This window comes from Antrostomus carolinensis, unplaced genomic scaffold (genome assembly GCF_000700745.2).
Source record: "Antrostomus carolinensis isolate BGI_N321 unplaced genomic scaffold, ASM70074v2 scaffold22219, whole genome shotgun sequence".
Lineage (NCBI taxonomy): Eukaryota > Metazoa > Chordata > Aves > Caprimulgiformes > Caprimulgidae > Antrostomus > Antrostomus carolinensis.
Genome location: NW_010339532.1, coordinates 4,280 through 19,568, shown reverse-complemented (window position 1 = coordinate 19,568; position 15,289 = coordinate 4,280). Strand labels below are relative to the sequence as shown.

The 15,289-nt window shown below is 47.7% G+C and overlaps 1 protein-coding gene across 1 annotated transcript in view; it reads left to right on the top strand.

The window, feature by feature from the left end:
* LOC104531096 (protein scribble homolog) overlaps nt 1–15,289 on the top strand; it is a gene marked incomplete at its 5' end in the record, with an annotated part of 20,234 nt that overhangs the window by 1,639 nt on the left and 3,306 nt on the right. The window contains 14 exons of the mRNA XM_010175884.2: nt 786–875; nt 1,596–1,652; nt 5,495–5,558; nt 6,768–6,842; nt 6,932–7,076; nt 7,413–7,531; nt 8,135–8,334; nt 9,143–9,309; nt 9,902–10,026; nt 11,219–11,344; nt 11,903–12,002; nt 12,063–12,127; nt 12,606–12,923; nt 15,059–15,121. Of these exons, the coding sequence (XP_010174186.2) occupies nt 786–875; nt 1,596–1,652; nt 5,495–5,558; nt 6,768–6,842; nt 6,932–7,076; nt 7,413–7,531; nt 8,135–8,334; nt 9,143–9,309; nt 9,902–10,026; nt 11,219–11,344; nt 11,903–12,002; nt 12,063–12,127; nt 12,606–12,923; nt 15,059–15,121 (1,714 nt within the window). The remainder of the gene's footprint in view (nt 1–785; nt 876–1,595; nt 1,653–5,494; nt 5,559–6,767; nt 6,843–6,931; nt 7,077–7,412; nt 7,532–8,134; nt 8,335–9,142; nt 9,310–9,901; nt 10,027–11,218; nt 11,345–11,902; nt 12,003–12,062; nt 12,128–12,605; nt 12,924–15,058; nt 15,122–15,289) is intronic.

Sequence of the window (15,289 nt, the reverse complement as noted above, 5' to 3'; positions counted from 1 at the left end):
TCGCATCATCCTGGTGGCCTCCTCTGGACTGGCTTCAGCAGCTCCATGTCCTTGTGGTGTTGGTGGCCCCAGCACTGGAGGCAGCACTGCAGGTGGGGTCTGAGGATTCTGCCCCTCTGCTCCGCTCTCCTCTCGACCTGCTGACCACAGTTCTCGTGATGCAGCCCAGGATTCCATCAGCAATGGGACAAGCTTTTCAGTCCATGAGAACCCTTGTACCACAGGAATGACCACCACTTCTACACCAGGAGTTATTTATTAGAGTCTTTTTGTGGCCCAGAGTTGTAAGATGTGTGTTGTGAGCAGCGAGGCAGGGAAGCTCCAGGAACAGCATGTCAACAGCAAAAAGCTTCTCCTTTTCACGGGTCTTTGCCTGTTCTGTCACACCCTGGTGCTGTTATGATGATACTGCTTGGTCCTGGGGAATGCTGCAGTGTCATCTGCAGAAATATCTGTAGAAGGGCATTTGGGTTACTTGGTAGCCCTCCCTGCTACCAAGTTTAAATGATCACATGACATAATTTAGTCTGGGATTTGTGCTTGAGTATGGCAGAACCAAGTTAGCACACTTGGATGTGCAGTGACCTTGGTGCAAGGGAATATTGTCTTGGAAATGCGGCATATCCTGGATCAGGAGCCACGGTCAGACTTGGTTCCTGCTCTTCTCTTTTCCACATGTTGACACCAATTGGGATAAGACTGGCTTTTGGGGGATTTAAGTGAGGAATTTAGGGCTTGTTTTGTGCAGAGAATTAATGGTGTTTTGTTCTGTCATGCTTTCACAGGCTTCCAGAGGGCTTCACACAGCTTCGGAGCCTGGGACATTTGGCCTTGAATGATGTGTCCTTGCAGAGCCTCCCCAATGACATTGGGAAGTGAGTATGCCCCTGTTCCTCATGATGAGGAGGAGGGTTGGGGTGGGGACCCCATGCTATTAGGATGGCAACACTAGCAGGACTTGGAGGGGAACAGCGTGCCACCCCAGTTACAGCTTGCCACTGTACTGAACATACTGTGTGAGCACCTCTAATAATTTTAAAAGACCACCTTTTTAAAAAGGTTCCTTTCCTGGTCACAGCTGCTTCTCATCCTCTGTGGTCTGTGGCACAGGCAAGGAGTGCCTCCAGGCTTCTCAAATCCTCCATCTTTCCTGACTTTGAGTGCCCCTTTGCCCTTTTCCAAACAAGTGTGGTCTGTCTGGTGATGTTGAGATGATTTTTGCTGCTAGCAAATGGCCAAGGCAAAGCCCACAGGGCTTTCCCCATGGGGTGCAGTGCCCCTCCCATGGGATTTGGCTTTCTACATGTGAGAGATTTTACCTTTTTGGGCAGACAGTCCTGTATGTGATGCCATGTTTCCTTGTCCTGAGTTTGGGCACAGTGTTGTTTCACCATGATTTTGCAATAAGCCATCACCTTCATCAGAAGTCATTTAAGATCCTCTTTGTTTTCTGTTTTCCCCTGTGTACACACTCGTGTATGTGCGTTTGTGCAGGCCATGAGGGGTGGTCCCAAGGGAAGGGATATGAGCATCTCCTTGTATCCCTGAAGCCCTGTTCAGTGAACCTGGCTTTCTCGCTCCCTTTTCTCTTGCAGTTTGGCAAACCTGGTGACTTTGGAGCTACGTGAGAACCTGCTAAAGACTCTCCCCACGTGAGTGTCTGGTGGCTTCAGGAGTCTCCTTCCTGTTTGTTCTTACTGATTCCTCAGGGACTTGCTGTTTCTGTAGTACAGGCTCCAGGAGGGCTCAAGGCTTTGCATAAATTAGCTGCATCTTGCTGGATTTCTTAAGTTAAGGCGAGGAGGGAGAGAGATGGTACAGGGCTTAAGAGCAGGGAAGGATGTTCAGTCTGTACTCAGCCTCTGTGTCAGGGTTGCTTTGGAATAGGCAAGGTTCCACAAGAAAGCTGCTGGGAATGGTGAGAACTTTTTTTTCTGGAGAGGTGGAGCAGATGACGGATTATTTTGGAAAAAGAGAGGAAAATGTACTCGTGTGCATATAGGAAGAACTCTGCGTACAGTGAAGTTCATAGTTTGAAGAGCAGCAGAATAAGGCTGAAGATATGTTTTGCTTCTGACATCTCTGTTTTCTTGGGTATCCCTTCTGATTGTTTTGGTTGAGGGAATGGGTGGGATAACTGGCTTTCCTGCAGCAGACAAAAAATAAGCCAGCAAGGGAGAAGAGGTAAGTCTTGTTAAATGTTTCAGAGAGTTAGGGACAGAGATGAATTCCTGGCAGAGGATCTGGTTGGTACAGCTGATGCTATCAGGTGGATAGGATGTGAAGAACTAATGAGTCTGTACATTCATCTCTGGTTTGGAGCCCATGAGAGTTGTTTGTTGAGTTTTCTTACCTACGGTAGCTCTGTCAGCTTGTTTTCTGCCTGCTTATCCATCCAGCTGGTGATTCCCCCAGTCTTCCTTGAATATATGTTGGAAGGGATTCTACCTGACTTCTTTTTGAATGTTGGTGTGTTTTGGGGCACCACAGGCTCCTCAGTGAATGTGTGAAGCATGCAACTATTGTCACCTTTCCTCAGTGCCCTCTTACTGTTTATGGCAAGTATTCAGTTTGACTACCTGTACCCCCCTTGCTCCTCTGCTTTATTTAAAAAAGAGGGCAAAGAGTCATCTGATGATACAGTGTTCAAGCGAGGCTTTGAGACGTTAAGCAGTTAGGGCTTTAGTCTCACTTCTTTTGTGATGACTTTGCCTCACTCACTGTGAGATGTTGCTTTGACTTGGACACATGCTCTTCCTGATGGTTATTTTCCTCTGGAACCTGCAAGCAAGGCTTTATATGACATGAGTTATATCTACTTGTAAAATTCATGTGTCAACTTTGACCCAGAGTACGAGACACTTCCAAAAAGAGTCTGTGCTGGTCAGCTCCCAGGCTTCACATCTGGTGATTACACAGTGTAGAAGCACAGTTCAGATTAACACTGTCACCTTGTCTCTGATGTCAAAGTCACTGGATCCCTTCTGCACATACGTTGTCAGCATCAGCACCTGGTGACAGAAAGGTGATATTAAGAAACCAGCAGAGATGGCCCCACATGGAATATAGCCAGAAGGGAGAACATGAGAGCCAAAGCTCCTTATGCCAGGCTGAGAACAGGCAAGCAGGAGAAGCTTGGGTCCGGGTGTTGGGACCCACTGCTGTCTGTTCCATGTGTTCTTTGTGTTCATACAGACAGGTACCACCACTGTGATATACCCTATAAACGAAGAGGTGCAATAGCTACATCCAAAGTTGAGCTTTCAGGCTGCAGTGAAGAATGGTCCCAGTGGCTTTTCACCATCTAGGAACCAGCAAGTATCTGTTTGAGAATTCAGTCTGTGACCAAACCCATATAGTTTCTGGGGAGATCTCTCAAGCCCAGTGCTCCCTTGTTTCCCTGTGTTAGATTTGTTATCCCATCCAGCAAGATACTTGTAGCATGCTATGAGTTTTGGGGGGTTTTCTCTGAAAGGATAAGTCCAGGCTTGATACTCATTCTGCAGCGCAATTCCAGCTTCTTCTCATCTTTCTGCAATTCCCCAAATTTTACTTTTGGATGATTCCCAAAAGTAGAAAGAGGATCTTGAAGGCCAAGACAATTTTCATCAGATCTGTCAGTCAAATATGCAACTGAAATCAATGGCCAAAGAAATTCCAGTGTTACTGTCAGGTATTCTACCCAGGTCTGAAGCTCTTCCACTTAGTCTGGTTGTGAACTGTGGCCAAGAACGGCTCTAAACAAGTCCAAATGATCTTGCCAAAGAGTAGAATAGCTTATTGAGATTGATGATGCTTTCAGTTTTCAAGGTTGCCCAGCCCAGTAGGTAGATGGGCTTCAATACTGTGAGTTGTGTCTGTGTAATGCGTCAGTGTCCTTTTGATTGTTGTTGAGCTCCTTAAAAGATCCAGCTTGCAATGACCTTTACTTGCCAAAATTTAATTTTATTGGTTAGTCTTCTGCTGTCAGCTGAGTTCTGAAACAGTTCACCTCGTACAGCTGATTATCACTCCTCATCTCTCCCATGCAGATGGGATGCAGGTTGCCAATAATTTGGGAAGGGTAGCTCTCACTGATGTGTTCTCGTGGCAGGGCAGCTCTCACTGATGTGTTCTCGTGGCAGGGCAGCTCTCACTGATGTGTTCTCGTGGAATAGTGGAGGGTGATCTGTACTGAGGCATTTTGCAAGATCTTGTGTATCAACATGGATGCCACAGCTCACTTGTCCCTGTTTTGGGAATTCAAACTGTGAAGGTGTGAAGGGACAGTCAAGGCTGAGTCACCCTTCAGAGAAGTCAAAGAGCAAATGTTCAGTCATGATGAGAGACTGCTATACAACAGAATCCTTTTGATGATCCTGTTGATAAACCTTTGCTTGAGTTAATATAATATCTCAAAATCCACCACTGCATAAGGTAAGAACTTGCTTTTCCTGTGTAGCCCAACTATTTTTATAGCCTGGCCCAAGCAAGACAGATCTATTTTCTTGCTTTCTCACAGATTTGCAGCCCCCAACTTCCTTAGTTTGGATGGCGTTGAGATGTTTAGCTCTATATCCAGAGAAATGTAGTGATTTCTGTATTAGGACAATTCCTTATGAAGAGAATAAAAAGAACTGAAGACCCTCCCTGCTGGGGAAATGGGCAGGGCTGAGGTGGTAGTTCTGCCCTAGTGTAAAGTGAGAGACAGCAACGTCTGTTTGGAGAAGTGGGAGTTGGAGTTGATGGAGTAGGACTGAGAGTTGAGGACACCTGAACACTCGGGCCATGTCAGAACTAAATCTTGGGTTTGTGGAGTTGCAGACTGCAGCCTTTTATATCACCAGGTCATAATGCATTTGGATACTCGGGGCATGTCCTTGGACCACCAGTGTTGACAGGCTTTGGTTTCTCTGCAGGCTTCTCACAGTATCTTGCCTAGTGAGCTTCTTGTCTGTATGTCTTGACCTCTTCTGAGACATTGTGCCAGTGTTGTCCTTCCCTTTCTGTTAAGCAGCATGGGCATCCCATTCAGGGAAACTGAGGCTGTTGAATTTGTCATTCCTGCCTCTCCCTCCAGCTGTGCTCCCCTTGCCCCCCGGATGTGTATTGTCCTCTGCTGCCCCTCTCCTGTTATCTGTTAGTCTGTGCTCAAGTCCCCATCCTTGCTACAAAAATGAGCAGCGATGTTAAAAGTGTGGCTTGTCATCTGTCATGGTTTTGCTCAAAGAGTATTTTATGGTGGGAGGGGGAGAAGGCAAATTGGTGGCAGAGTGGAAACTGACTGCTCTAGGGCTGCCGGTGCTACTGAACCCAATTCCCTGGCCTGGGGAAGGCTACCAGCTCTCCTAAACTGCTTGGCCAGAGGGACTGTGGGAAAGGTCAGGATTACCCCACCTGTTCTAGGAGTTATTCAAAATGATGTAATTTGTAAGATGTGTGTCCCAGATGCTAACCTGCTGTTCTTTCTTTTTTTTTTCTCTCTTCCCTTTTTTACCTTTACTGTATCTTGCAGTTCACTCTCCTTCCTTGTCAAGTTAGAACAGTTGGATCTTGGTGGCAATGACCTGGAAGTACTGGTAGGTGAGGGATGGTGGGGGGGGGAATATGGGTGGTTGGTAGGGACAGAACCCCATACCTCTGTGGAAGCAAGTGGTTTTTTTATCTGAAATGCAAAGAAATGCACCTGCAGGTTGATTGGGAAGATTCTGATCTGCCCACCATGGCCTAGTCGTTTTTCCCAGCATAATGTTCTCTCATGTGTTGGCCCTTGTGTCTTGCTTCCTGCTGTCCTCATGGACAACTTGCTCTGCTCTTTTCAAGCACTTTTGCTCTGGGATGTTAGTTCTTGCTGTCTAGCTGCGTAAGGATCTTTCGTTTCCGATGAGACTCTGGTAAATTCCTTTCTCTTCTGTCTTGCACTGCCCTCAACTGTTGCTTTTCACTTCTGCTAGGCCTTCTGCATGCCTCTACTGCAAAGTGCAGGACCATTCCATGTTCCAGGCAGTGAAGTCAGCCAGGCATGGAGTGTGTGCCCTCTGGACTGGGGTGCCTCCATGGAGGGCTCACAGTCTCAAAATTCAGCTTGTCTGGACATTCAGGAGCGTCCAGTGATCTTCTTTAATTTTGCAGCTACAGATTAGGCTGTTACTGAATACTGCTTTTCATGTTTTGGAAAGTTTTTTGGCAGAAACCCATCTAAATTGGGAGGCAAAGGGGTTTGTGCAACTTGCTATGCACAAGGCTGCAACTTACTTGTGAGAAGAGCTATCTGACACTTGAACCGCGCTCCGGTGGTGCATGAACTCCAAACCCAAATGCTGATCAGTGTGTGTGGTGTTTGTGGAGCCGTGCTGTGAACATCTGTCTGCCCTTGCTGATGGTGCTGCTATATCATGTCAAGTTGGCCAGTGTTATCCAAATGTTTGTTTTCATGTCTGAGAGGAGGAAGAGGAGAGAGACTCATTTCTTCTGTAAGGCCAGAATTTCCAAACCCTTGTTTAGTTCTTGTCTTACCTGCTACTGGACAGTCCTTGCTGTTGTCTTCTGTGCTTCCTGTTGGGACCCTCTGCAGCCAATAGGCCATCCCAGACATTTCCAAATGTGTGCTGCTATATTGTGGCTCACAAACATGTTAGCTTCATAAACCACTCGGTGAATGGTCCTAGGAGGTGTGAAAGCAATAACAATGTCTAGCTTTGCAGAGATGTGGTGTGATGTGTAGCATCTTAGTGCAGCTTCTCCCCTGTGGAAGGGACTGATGCTATTACTGTCCTGCTGTGTTGCAGCCAGATACTCTGGGAGCCCTACCAAACCTGCGTGAGCTCTGGTTAGACCGGAACCAGCTCTCAGCCCTGCCTCCAGTGAGTATCTGTTCAGGGCCAGTGATTCACTGCTTCGTTCCCTTCCTTAGCTGCTCCCTCGAGCCATAGTGTCTCCTTTCTGATTCTAGGAGCTGGGCAATCTTCGCCGCTTGGTCTGTCTGGATGTGTCAGAGAACAAGCTGGAGCAGTTGCCCAACGAGGTCAGCGGGCTAGTAGCACTGACAGACTTGCTCCTGTCACAGAACCTGTTGGAATGCATTCCAGATGGGATTGGTGAGTAATACGGGATGGGGAGCAGTGCGGGACTTCACTGCTTGGGCAGTGCTCCTGGCAGGCAGTGTGTGTAACAATGATGGACATATCACGACAGTTGAGTGCAGAAGCACTAGACGATACCAATGAGCAGAACTCAACAAGAGTGAGTTCAGGTTCTTGGTCTGCGTCATGCATGAAGTGAAACCTGTGAGCAAGGCTGGTGGGGAAGAAAGGGTAGTGCCTGTATTGTGAGGCTATGTAATCCCTGATGGGGAAGCATTTCGACCAGATGAACGTAGAACAGTGTTATTATCTCTGTGGCATAGTTCATACCAAGCTTGTTGCCCTGGCCAGGTCAACTGAAGCAGCTCTCCATCCTCAAGGTGGACCAGAATCGGCTAACAGAGGTGACAGAGTCAATTGGGGACTGTGAAAATCTATCAGAACTCATCTTGACAGAGAACATGCTGACAGTAAGTACACCAGCAGCCACCCTGCCTCTCCTGTGCTGTTCAGTTTAGACATGTGCCAGGGATCTTTTCCCATCTTCTGTCCTCTGGGCTGGATTCCTGGGCATGCTCCAGCTGCTGTCCCTTCAGCTGCTTCAATACAGAGTTTCACTTATCTAACAGGCTCTTGAGAAGACCTCGGTGAAAGCTGCCTTCTCTCACTTTTTTTTTCCTCTGAAAAATCCTCTAGGATAGCTAGGACACTGGCTCTAGGATAGCCAGTCCTGAAGCCCATCCAAAGCTGAATTTGGTGAGGGGCTGTGGAGCAGTGTAATTTAAAAACGACCCTGCTCCAAACTGCTCATTATTTGATTGTTAAAACGCAAGTATTGGGAATGGAGAGATGAGCAGGAGAAAAATCTTGACCGGTGGTGTTCCGAGTGTGCTGTGCTGAGGTGAAGTGGTGGCGTATCACAGTCTGTGAACCTGAGGGAAAATGTTGTCGTGAGAACTTTATTGAAGATGTGTCTGTTAGGACGGAATATTTTTTCCCCAGAGAGCTTTATGCCTTTATACCTTTATTCTACTGCTCTTACCTTTGTAACCACTGAGCCATTCCCTTTCTAGGCCTTACCAAAGTCCCTCGGCAAGCTGGCCAAGTTGACAAACCTGAATGTGGATCGGAACCGACTAACATCCCTTCCAGCTGAGATCGGAGGCTGTGCCAACCTGAACGTGCTGTCCTTGCGAGACAATCGCCTGGCCCTCCTGCCACCAGAGCTTGCCAACACCACTGAGCTTCATGTTCTGGATGTGGCTGGGAACAGGTCAGCAGCAGGAAGGGTAAACAGGCTTGTAGGCACGTTCCTCAGGAGGCTGCTGTGGAGGAGCAGCACAGGCTGGGCCCTGGTGTGTTTGGGAAATGCTGGATCTGTGCTGATCCCAGGGTCTGTGGTTTGGAGAAGCTGCTTAGGGCTCTGGAAAGAGGACGTTTGTCTCTCAAGCTTTGCCCATTAAGCTCTTCTCTGTGTTACTTGAATGCATGGTAGAACTAATGCAGAAGTGTGAGGGCATTTTGCCATGTGTGAAATAAGGATCAGGGGAAATCTTTGGTCTGCTATGTTCCTTCCCCCAGATTTTGTAGTTTTGTGTCATCAGTCCTCAGGTGACTGGTGCCAAAGCCTTGTTTATGATGTGCACAACCCCAAAGTGTCAAATGTCTGTTACCTGTTCTGAAAGATTCTGCAGATTTTAGCTGTAGTTCTGTTAGCTGAGACTGGTATTTTTTGTGGCAGTTGGAAGCTGACAAGAGCTTCTGTTTGGAACACTCTCTGTATACTGGTCTATGAAAGCATAATTTTTCTGTCTTCAAGCCCTTCTTCAAAGTTCTCCGTTTTCATGTTGTTGATGACAGTTGTCCTCTGCTAAAAACTGATGAGGGTGGGTAACTGGGGTCCAGTCTGTGGCTGTGGCAGAGCCATGTGCAGCAGAAGCCAGCTGCTTCAGTCTGTATGAGTGAGGGATCCTGCAGTGGCTTGGCTCTGTCCTCCAACGCAGGTGAGACAGTCTGGAGCTGAGTTGAAGTTCCTTCATTACCAAGTAAATTTAAGCAGCAATTCTTCTTTTCTTTTGCAGACTGCAGAACTTGCCATTTGCTTTGACAAATCTTAACCTGAAAGCCCTGTGGCTGGCAGAAAATCAGTCCCAGCCCATGCTGAAATTCCAAACGGAGGATGATGAAAAGACAGGAGAAAAAGTTCTCACTTGTTACCTGCTTCCCCAGCAGCCCTCTCCTAGCCTAGGTAAGACGCTGCATTATGAGTGCTGCCTGTGTTACCTTGTACTCTGGAGAGTGTTGTAGGGAAGAGGTCTTGAACCTTCCTCTCTGCTTGCTTGAACTGTTCTTTGTTACTGTGATACCTGGAGCAGATCTAGGCTCCTGAATGGCTCCTGAATCCAAGGCAGAGATTGTTAAAACTGAGAAATTACTTCTCTGCCAGGTGGTAAAGAGGCTGCAGCCTAGTCTTCAAGTCTTCTGCTTTGATCTATTGACCCAATAGTTCACTGTAAGGTTTCCTTCCTGTTACAATGGTATTCTTGTGTTGATAGTTTGAATTCGTGCCTTAATCCTACCTTTATCCTTAGTTCTTGGGTAAGGAGTGCTAGAGCTGAACAGTTCAGGTCCTTTTGTAGAGGCTGCTATAGATCTGGTGAGAGACATGCAAGAGGTGACAAGATCTGGAGCCTACATCCTTTATCCTCAAGGCCTCTGTGGTTTGATGCCATGGGCAGGTACAACAGAAGTGCCCTAATGGGTTGGGAACTATCTTTCATCTAAGCCTACAATCCTGCTCATTCAGAAAGTAGCTCCCACTGTGTTATCTTTCTCCCCAGAGAATCTTTTGCAGAACAGTGTGGATGAGAGCTGGACGGACACCAATTTAAACAGAGTCAGTGTGATTCAGTTCCTGGATGAACCCAAAGTAGATGATGAAGAGGAGTCTGGAGCTGAGAGACGGGTAAGAAGGGGAGTTTCTAGAGGATTGTTAGCTCTCTGTGGAAACATAGGCACAATCTAAACCTTTTTCCTGAGATGGGGAGCCATTCTGATGTTCATGTTTCACCCTGGAATATCGCTGTAGACGTGTACTATATTTTTGCAGTCTGAAGGGCGTTTGGTGCCCAGAGGAGACAAGCAGGTGTAGAAGAGCATTCCCCAAGAGCCTTTATGCAGATTTACGTGTTGATGGCTGTCCCGTGGGAGTTGAGCTGTGACTGCTAACCTGCCCATGGAGCTTTCAGGTAGATCCAGAGACCCTAACGGTCAGAGCAGTGTCAGGACTGGATTTTAGTCAACCCCACTCATGGGGAAGAGCTGCTCAGCCAAGCTCAAGCCAGGTAATCTCCATCCCTCCAAGCATGGAGCCAGATGCAAGCCCATGCTGTGGAGTATCCTGTTACTAAAGTAGCTACACAGTGCAGACAGCCTCAAAAACTGTGGAACATCATTTTGTTTTAATTGCAGGTGCAGAGGGCAGGATAAAAGTTTTGGTTTTCAGCAAGTACTCTAAATCTCCTGCAGGATTTTTTTTCCCCTTTTTATCTTGTGGAGAGAGATTCTCTCGATATGAATCAATCTAATAAATTGTACTTGCATCTGTCCTTGCAGCGTGTATATGCTGCTAGTGTTTGGAGGTTTTGTGGGTTTTTAAATTGTTTTTAACATTGTTATTAATTTTAGAATCCTGTTTTTCTTTACTCTTAACTGGGATAAAACTAGCTAAGCATTACAAATTCTGGCAGCATACAGGCTTGTCAGACATGTTAAGAAACACCTGAGAGATTAAGATGATCTCCCACCTGTGTGTTCCTTTCAGGGCTTCTGTATTTTGCATTTCTAAGCCTGAAGCACAATTTAAAACTTCTCTTTTCTATAATTCATCCCCATCCCTCTATCAGATGGAGAGCAGGATAAAGTCTGAGAGAGAGCTCTGACAAATGCTGTCTGCCTCCGTTTCTTTTCTCTTCCCAGGAGCAGGCTGTAGTAGTGGAGAGACTCAGATCAGATCCTGCAACATGACTTTTGGGTCATGTCCAGCTGGGGCTCCAGCACTCTGACAAAACATGTTTTTTGAATTGGTTCAGTCTTGAGGCATGACACTTGCTGCTCTGACTGAGGAATCTCCTGCTCTGTGTGTTTTCCTTTGATAGGGTTTACAGCGCAGGGCAACCCCTCATCCCAGTGAACTGAAGGTGATGAAGAAAGTGATTGAAGTTCGGCGCAATGAGGTATATGCTGCAAAGCCTGACGTGGAGCTGAATTCTCCTAACTCAGAGGTGGGTGCTGTTCACTAAGGAATGGATAACTGTGGAGACCATGTAAGCAGACCTGGGAGACGGGGAGGCAGTGTCTGTAAGCTGGGCAGAAAGAACTTTTGGGAAAGATTGGAAGGGACTGAGCATGGATTGCCTGGATTCTAAGGGTTGGAATCTGCCTTGTGGTATCAGCTGGGGCCACTGAGATAGAACAGAAGATGTGACCAGGAGACAGAGAATGGCGTAAGGGGAACTGTGTGCATTGGTACCACTTTTGTCATAACACAGGGAGATGAAAACAAGGTTCTTATATTCCCAGTAAAGAATGATGGGAATGGAGTGCTTGGAAGAGGTGTCTTGCTGCCCGGGTGTGATACTAACAATAAATGCCCACACAGGTGGTGGCACAGGGGTGGACCTAGGTGAGATGCAGCAGGCTTGGCAGGGGAGACAGCGGGCAGCCTGAAGAAAAAGCTGATTCTGTTGGTACTGGATCATACTCCACCTCACAGCAGTCATGCTACATTGCTGCATCTACTGCTTTGGTTTCCATCTTAACTTTGACAATCATCTTCTCAGGAGAAGAGGCTGAGTGTCATGTCAAATCGCAGTGAAGACTCCCACCTTTCTAACAGCACTGCCTCTGCTGACTTCAGGGGAGAGGAGGAGGGAGAGAGGAGCTGGCCAAATGGGAAAGTGCCTGAGATGCAGGAGCTGGAGAAGGAGGCAAAGCCCAGAGCTGAAGAGGAGCATAAGGAAGCTGCTGACCAAGAGGAGGAAGAAGTGGAAGTGGAATACAATGAGGTAAGAGCCTAAGAACTGTAGCAGGGTCATGATTAAAAAAGTGGAAGGACTTGAAAGTTTCCAAGAAAATGGTAAATGGATGTACAGAGTATGATTTGGGCATCACTGGAGACAAATACAGTGCAAGTACGTGGAAATGAAGTGCAGGTACGGATTCAGGCAGCCTGTGGGAGCTGGATCCATGGGAGACTAGGAAGGACAGTGTGGGAGCCAGACAGGGACTATGGGAAAATCAGAGTTACAGGTCTGAGTGCCTTCAATCCCTGGAGCTGACAGAAGGTGTGTCTGGGTGAAGGAGTTGATATGGTAAAAAGCAAGTTTAGTGACATTTTCACGTGTATTCCGGAATCTTCTTTAGCACAAAAGCAGCAACACTGACCTTGCCTGTGTTGGTAGTGGGGGGACAGGAGGTTTCTGCACCCTCCATATATCGCTGTTGCCTGAAGTTCACAGCCTTTCTGGGGCTTTGCCGTTGTAGCCCACTGTACACTTTGCTGAGGATACGCTAATACGGAGTGAGGATGAGGATGAAGATGAAGAGCGACCGTTCCCAGTGGAAAAACAGAGGCTTATCCGCAAGGACACCCCCCATTATAAGAAACACTTTAAGATAACTAAACTGCCCAAGCCAGAGGCAGTGGTGGCCCTCCTGCAGGGGCTGAACAGTGATGGAGTCCCCAAAGAGGAAGAGGAGTTAGGAGGATGCAATAACAACACAGAGCCTGAGGATCAGGAGGAAGCATGGGATGAGGACGAGAGAAAGAATGGAGCTTTATCTGCTCAGCCATCAGTGAAGGTAAGGTCTTGTGGGGAGGGGGAAAGATCAGAGGGGTGCCAGACCTCCCTTCTGCTACTTTGAACTACCAACCAGGTTGATGTGGTACCAGTGAAAACATTGGCAAGAGGATCCAGCACTTTGAGAGAGAGATGCTGAGGGTGGGAGAGCTGAAGTTCTTTCTGGGGCTCATATGATTGTCCAAGAGCTGTACCATGTGTGTTATGTCTGACTCCTCGCACTGTATCCAGTCTTGCACCCTCCCTGTTACGTGCGATGTTGGATTCTGTGCTGCAAGAACAGCTCTTTCATCCCATCACTGACAGGTTCTTCTGTTCCTTTCAATCGCCTCCTCGCTTGCTGGTTGTTGCACCTCATTTTTAGCAGGATGAGCTTTATCCCTGGATGAATCTAACCTCAAGCTTATGTTCAGGCTGCTTACACTTGTCTTTCTGCCACAGTGCTTCCTGGAGAGGAGTGTGTAGTGAGAGCAGACAGGAGCGTGCCCTTCCCGTTGGATTCCCCCTGCGCCTGCCCCTGTGCAGATGCAGTCTGATAAAGTGTGCACTGGGATTTAGGGCAGCTTGTGCTCTGGAGTTTTGCCATTACCATGGGCCTGCGATGGGCCCTTCTGATTATGCTGGGGCTGATGAAATAGGAGGTCCTCAACCCTACTCAGATGAATCACCATGTTTGGTTAGGGACACAGAGATTCATGCTTGAGGAAGATCTTCAGTGGAATGGGAATATACGGATGAGGTGACAGTGCATGAGGTCAGGCCAGTTCTTACTGAAGTTGGTGTGATGATTTTGTGAGGTGCATTTGGCAGGCAGGGATGAGGACGTGGCTGGATCTCCATCATACTCTAACACCAACAGATCTGATGGGTGAGATGTGGGTGTCTGAACTGATGGAAGATGCTGGAGTGAAATCTGTTCTTGCTGTTACCTCACACACTCCAGACTGTTGGGATCATTTCCTCCCCGTGCTGGAGTTCAGATTGCACAGGGGAAGGCTCCTGCACTCAAGTTTGCTTTGGAGCCTTTCTCTTAGTGGGTGCTTGCCTTGCTATAGCTGAGCTGGTACAGCTCATCCCTTGCTCCCTAGAGACGAGGCGTGTAGTTTCCTTACTGCTTGTGAACTTCTTCAGAATGAAAAGGAGTTGCTGCTGCTTGTAAGAACGTGTGGAACCATCTTGAGTCCACTTCATCTAAGACCTTCCGTACTTGGAAAATGCCCTCACCCAAAAGGCTTATTCTAGTCAGGGACTGAAAGCTGAGGATGCAACTGACCCATTGGCAAAGCCTGTAAAGCCCGCATAGGTGTTGAGACCACAGGTTTGGTGTGTCTGTCAGACAGTCACCTTGCTTATTGGCTAAGCCTTCTGCCTGGAAACCACAGTTCTCCTTTTCATGAGGCTGGGTTGGATGTCTGCTCCATGAAGGCAGATTTATTAGCTTGTCTTTTGAACGATCTTCCAGAAGTGGGAATGTAGGGAGCGGTGTCCCCTGTGCAATGGAGCCTCAAGTAAGAGGTACTGCCTACATGCACTGAAGGAGGTGGAACAGGAGGCTGAATCCTTAAACTACAAGGTTTTTTTGCAAAGATAGTTGATTTTCAAGAGAAATTCTAAGGCTTCCTGCATTTGGGATCAGGATCCCTGAGTGTCTGGCAGGATGCACTGTTCCACTGGAGGGGCCAATGCAGTTTGATTTGGGATTGCTTCACTCCTGTGCAGCTGCTGGGTGGCACCAGAGGTCCCTTTGTGCTTCTCTCCGGTGTTGTTTAATCCTTCCTTCTTCACAGAATGACTTGGTACAGAGAGGGTAAAATCAGCTAATAGTGTTCAGCTTGTGAGCTTGGTGGGCACAGCCTCAGAGTGCCAACACAGCCAAAATGTGGCCTTAAAGATGCGGCTTCCCATGAGCTGGGTGAAGGAGTGCTGGCACTCTGCACGTTGTGAGCCTCGGGAGCAGCCCTGTCGCTGGTACTCGCTGGTCGGTGGTGATCAGGAGTGGTGTGAGTGGGGTCTGCTCTGGTGCTGTGTGGCCAGACCTATCGGAGTGGTGTGTGTTGGGTGGTGGTGGTAGTGGTGGCGGGTTTGGTTTATGCTCCACTAATCCGCATGCCTCTTTGCTGGTTCCTGTCCTAACAGGGGGTGTCGTTTGATCAAGCCAATAATCTGCTGATTGAACCTGCTCGCATTGAGGAGGAAGAGGTCTGTACCACTCCTACTGTTCTCTCTCTGCCAAAAATCATTCAACCTGCTTGATTTGCTTCCCAGGCTCACCCATTGTTGTAGGGGAAACTCTGATCTCTCTGGGTCAAGTGGCTTCTGGACCTGACTGATCATGAACACACAATGATTGTTTCCTCCCCTGCTTTC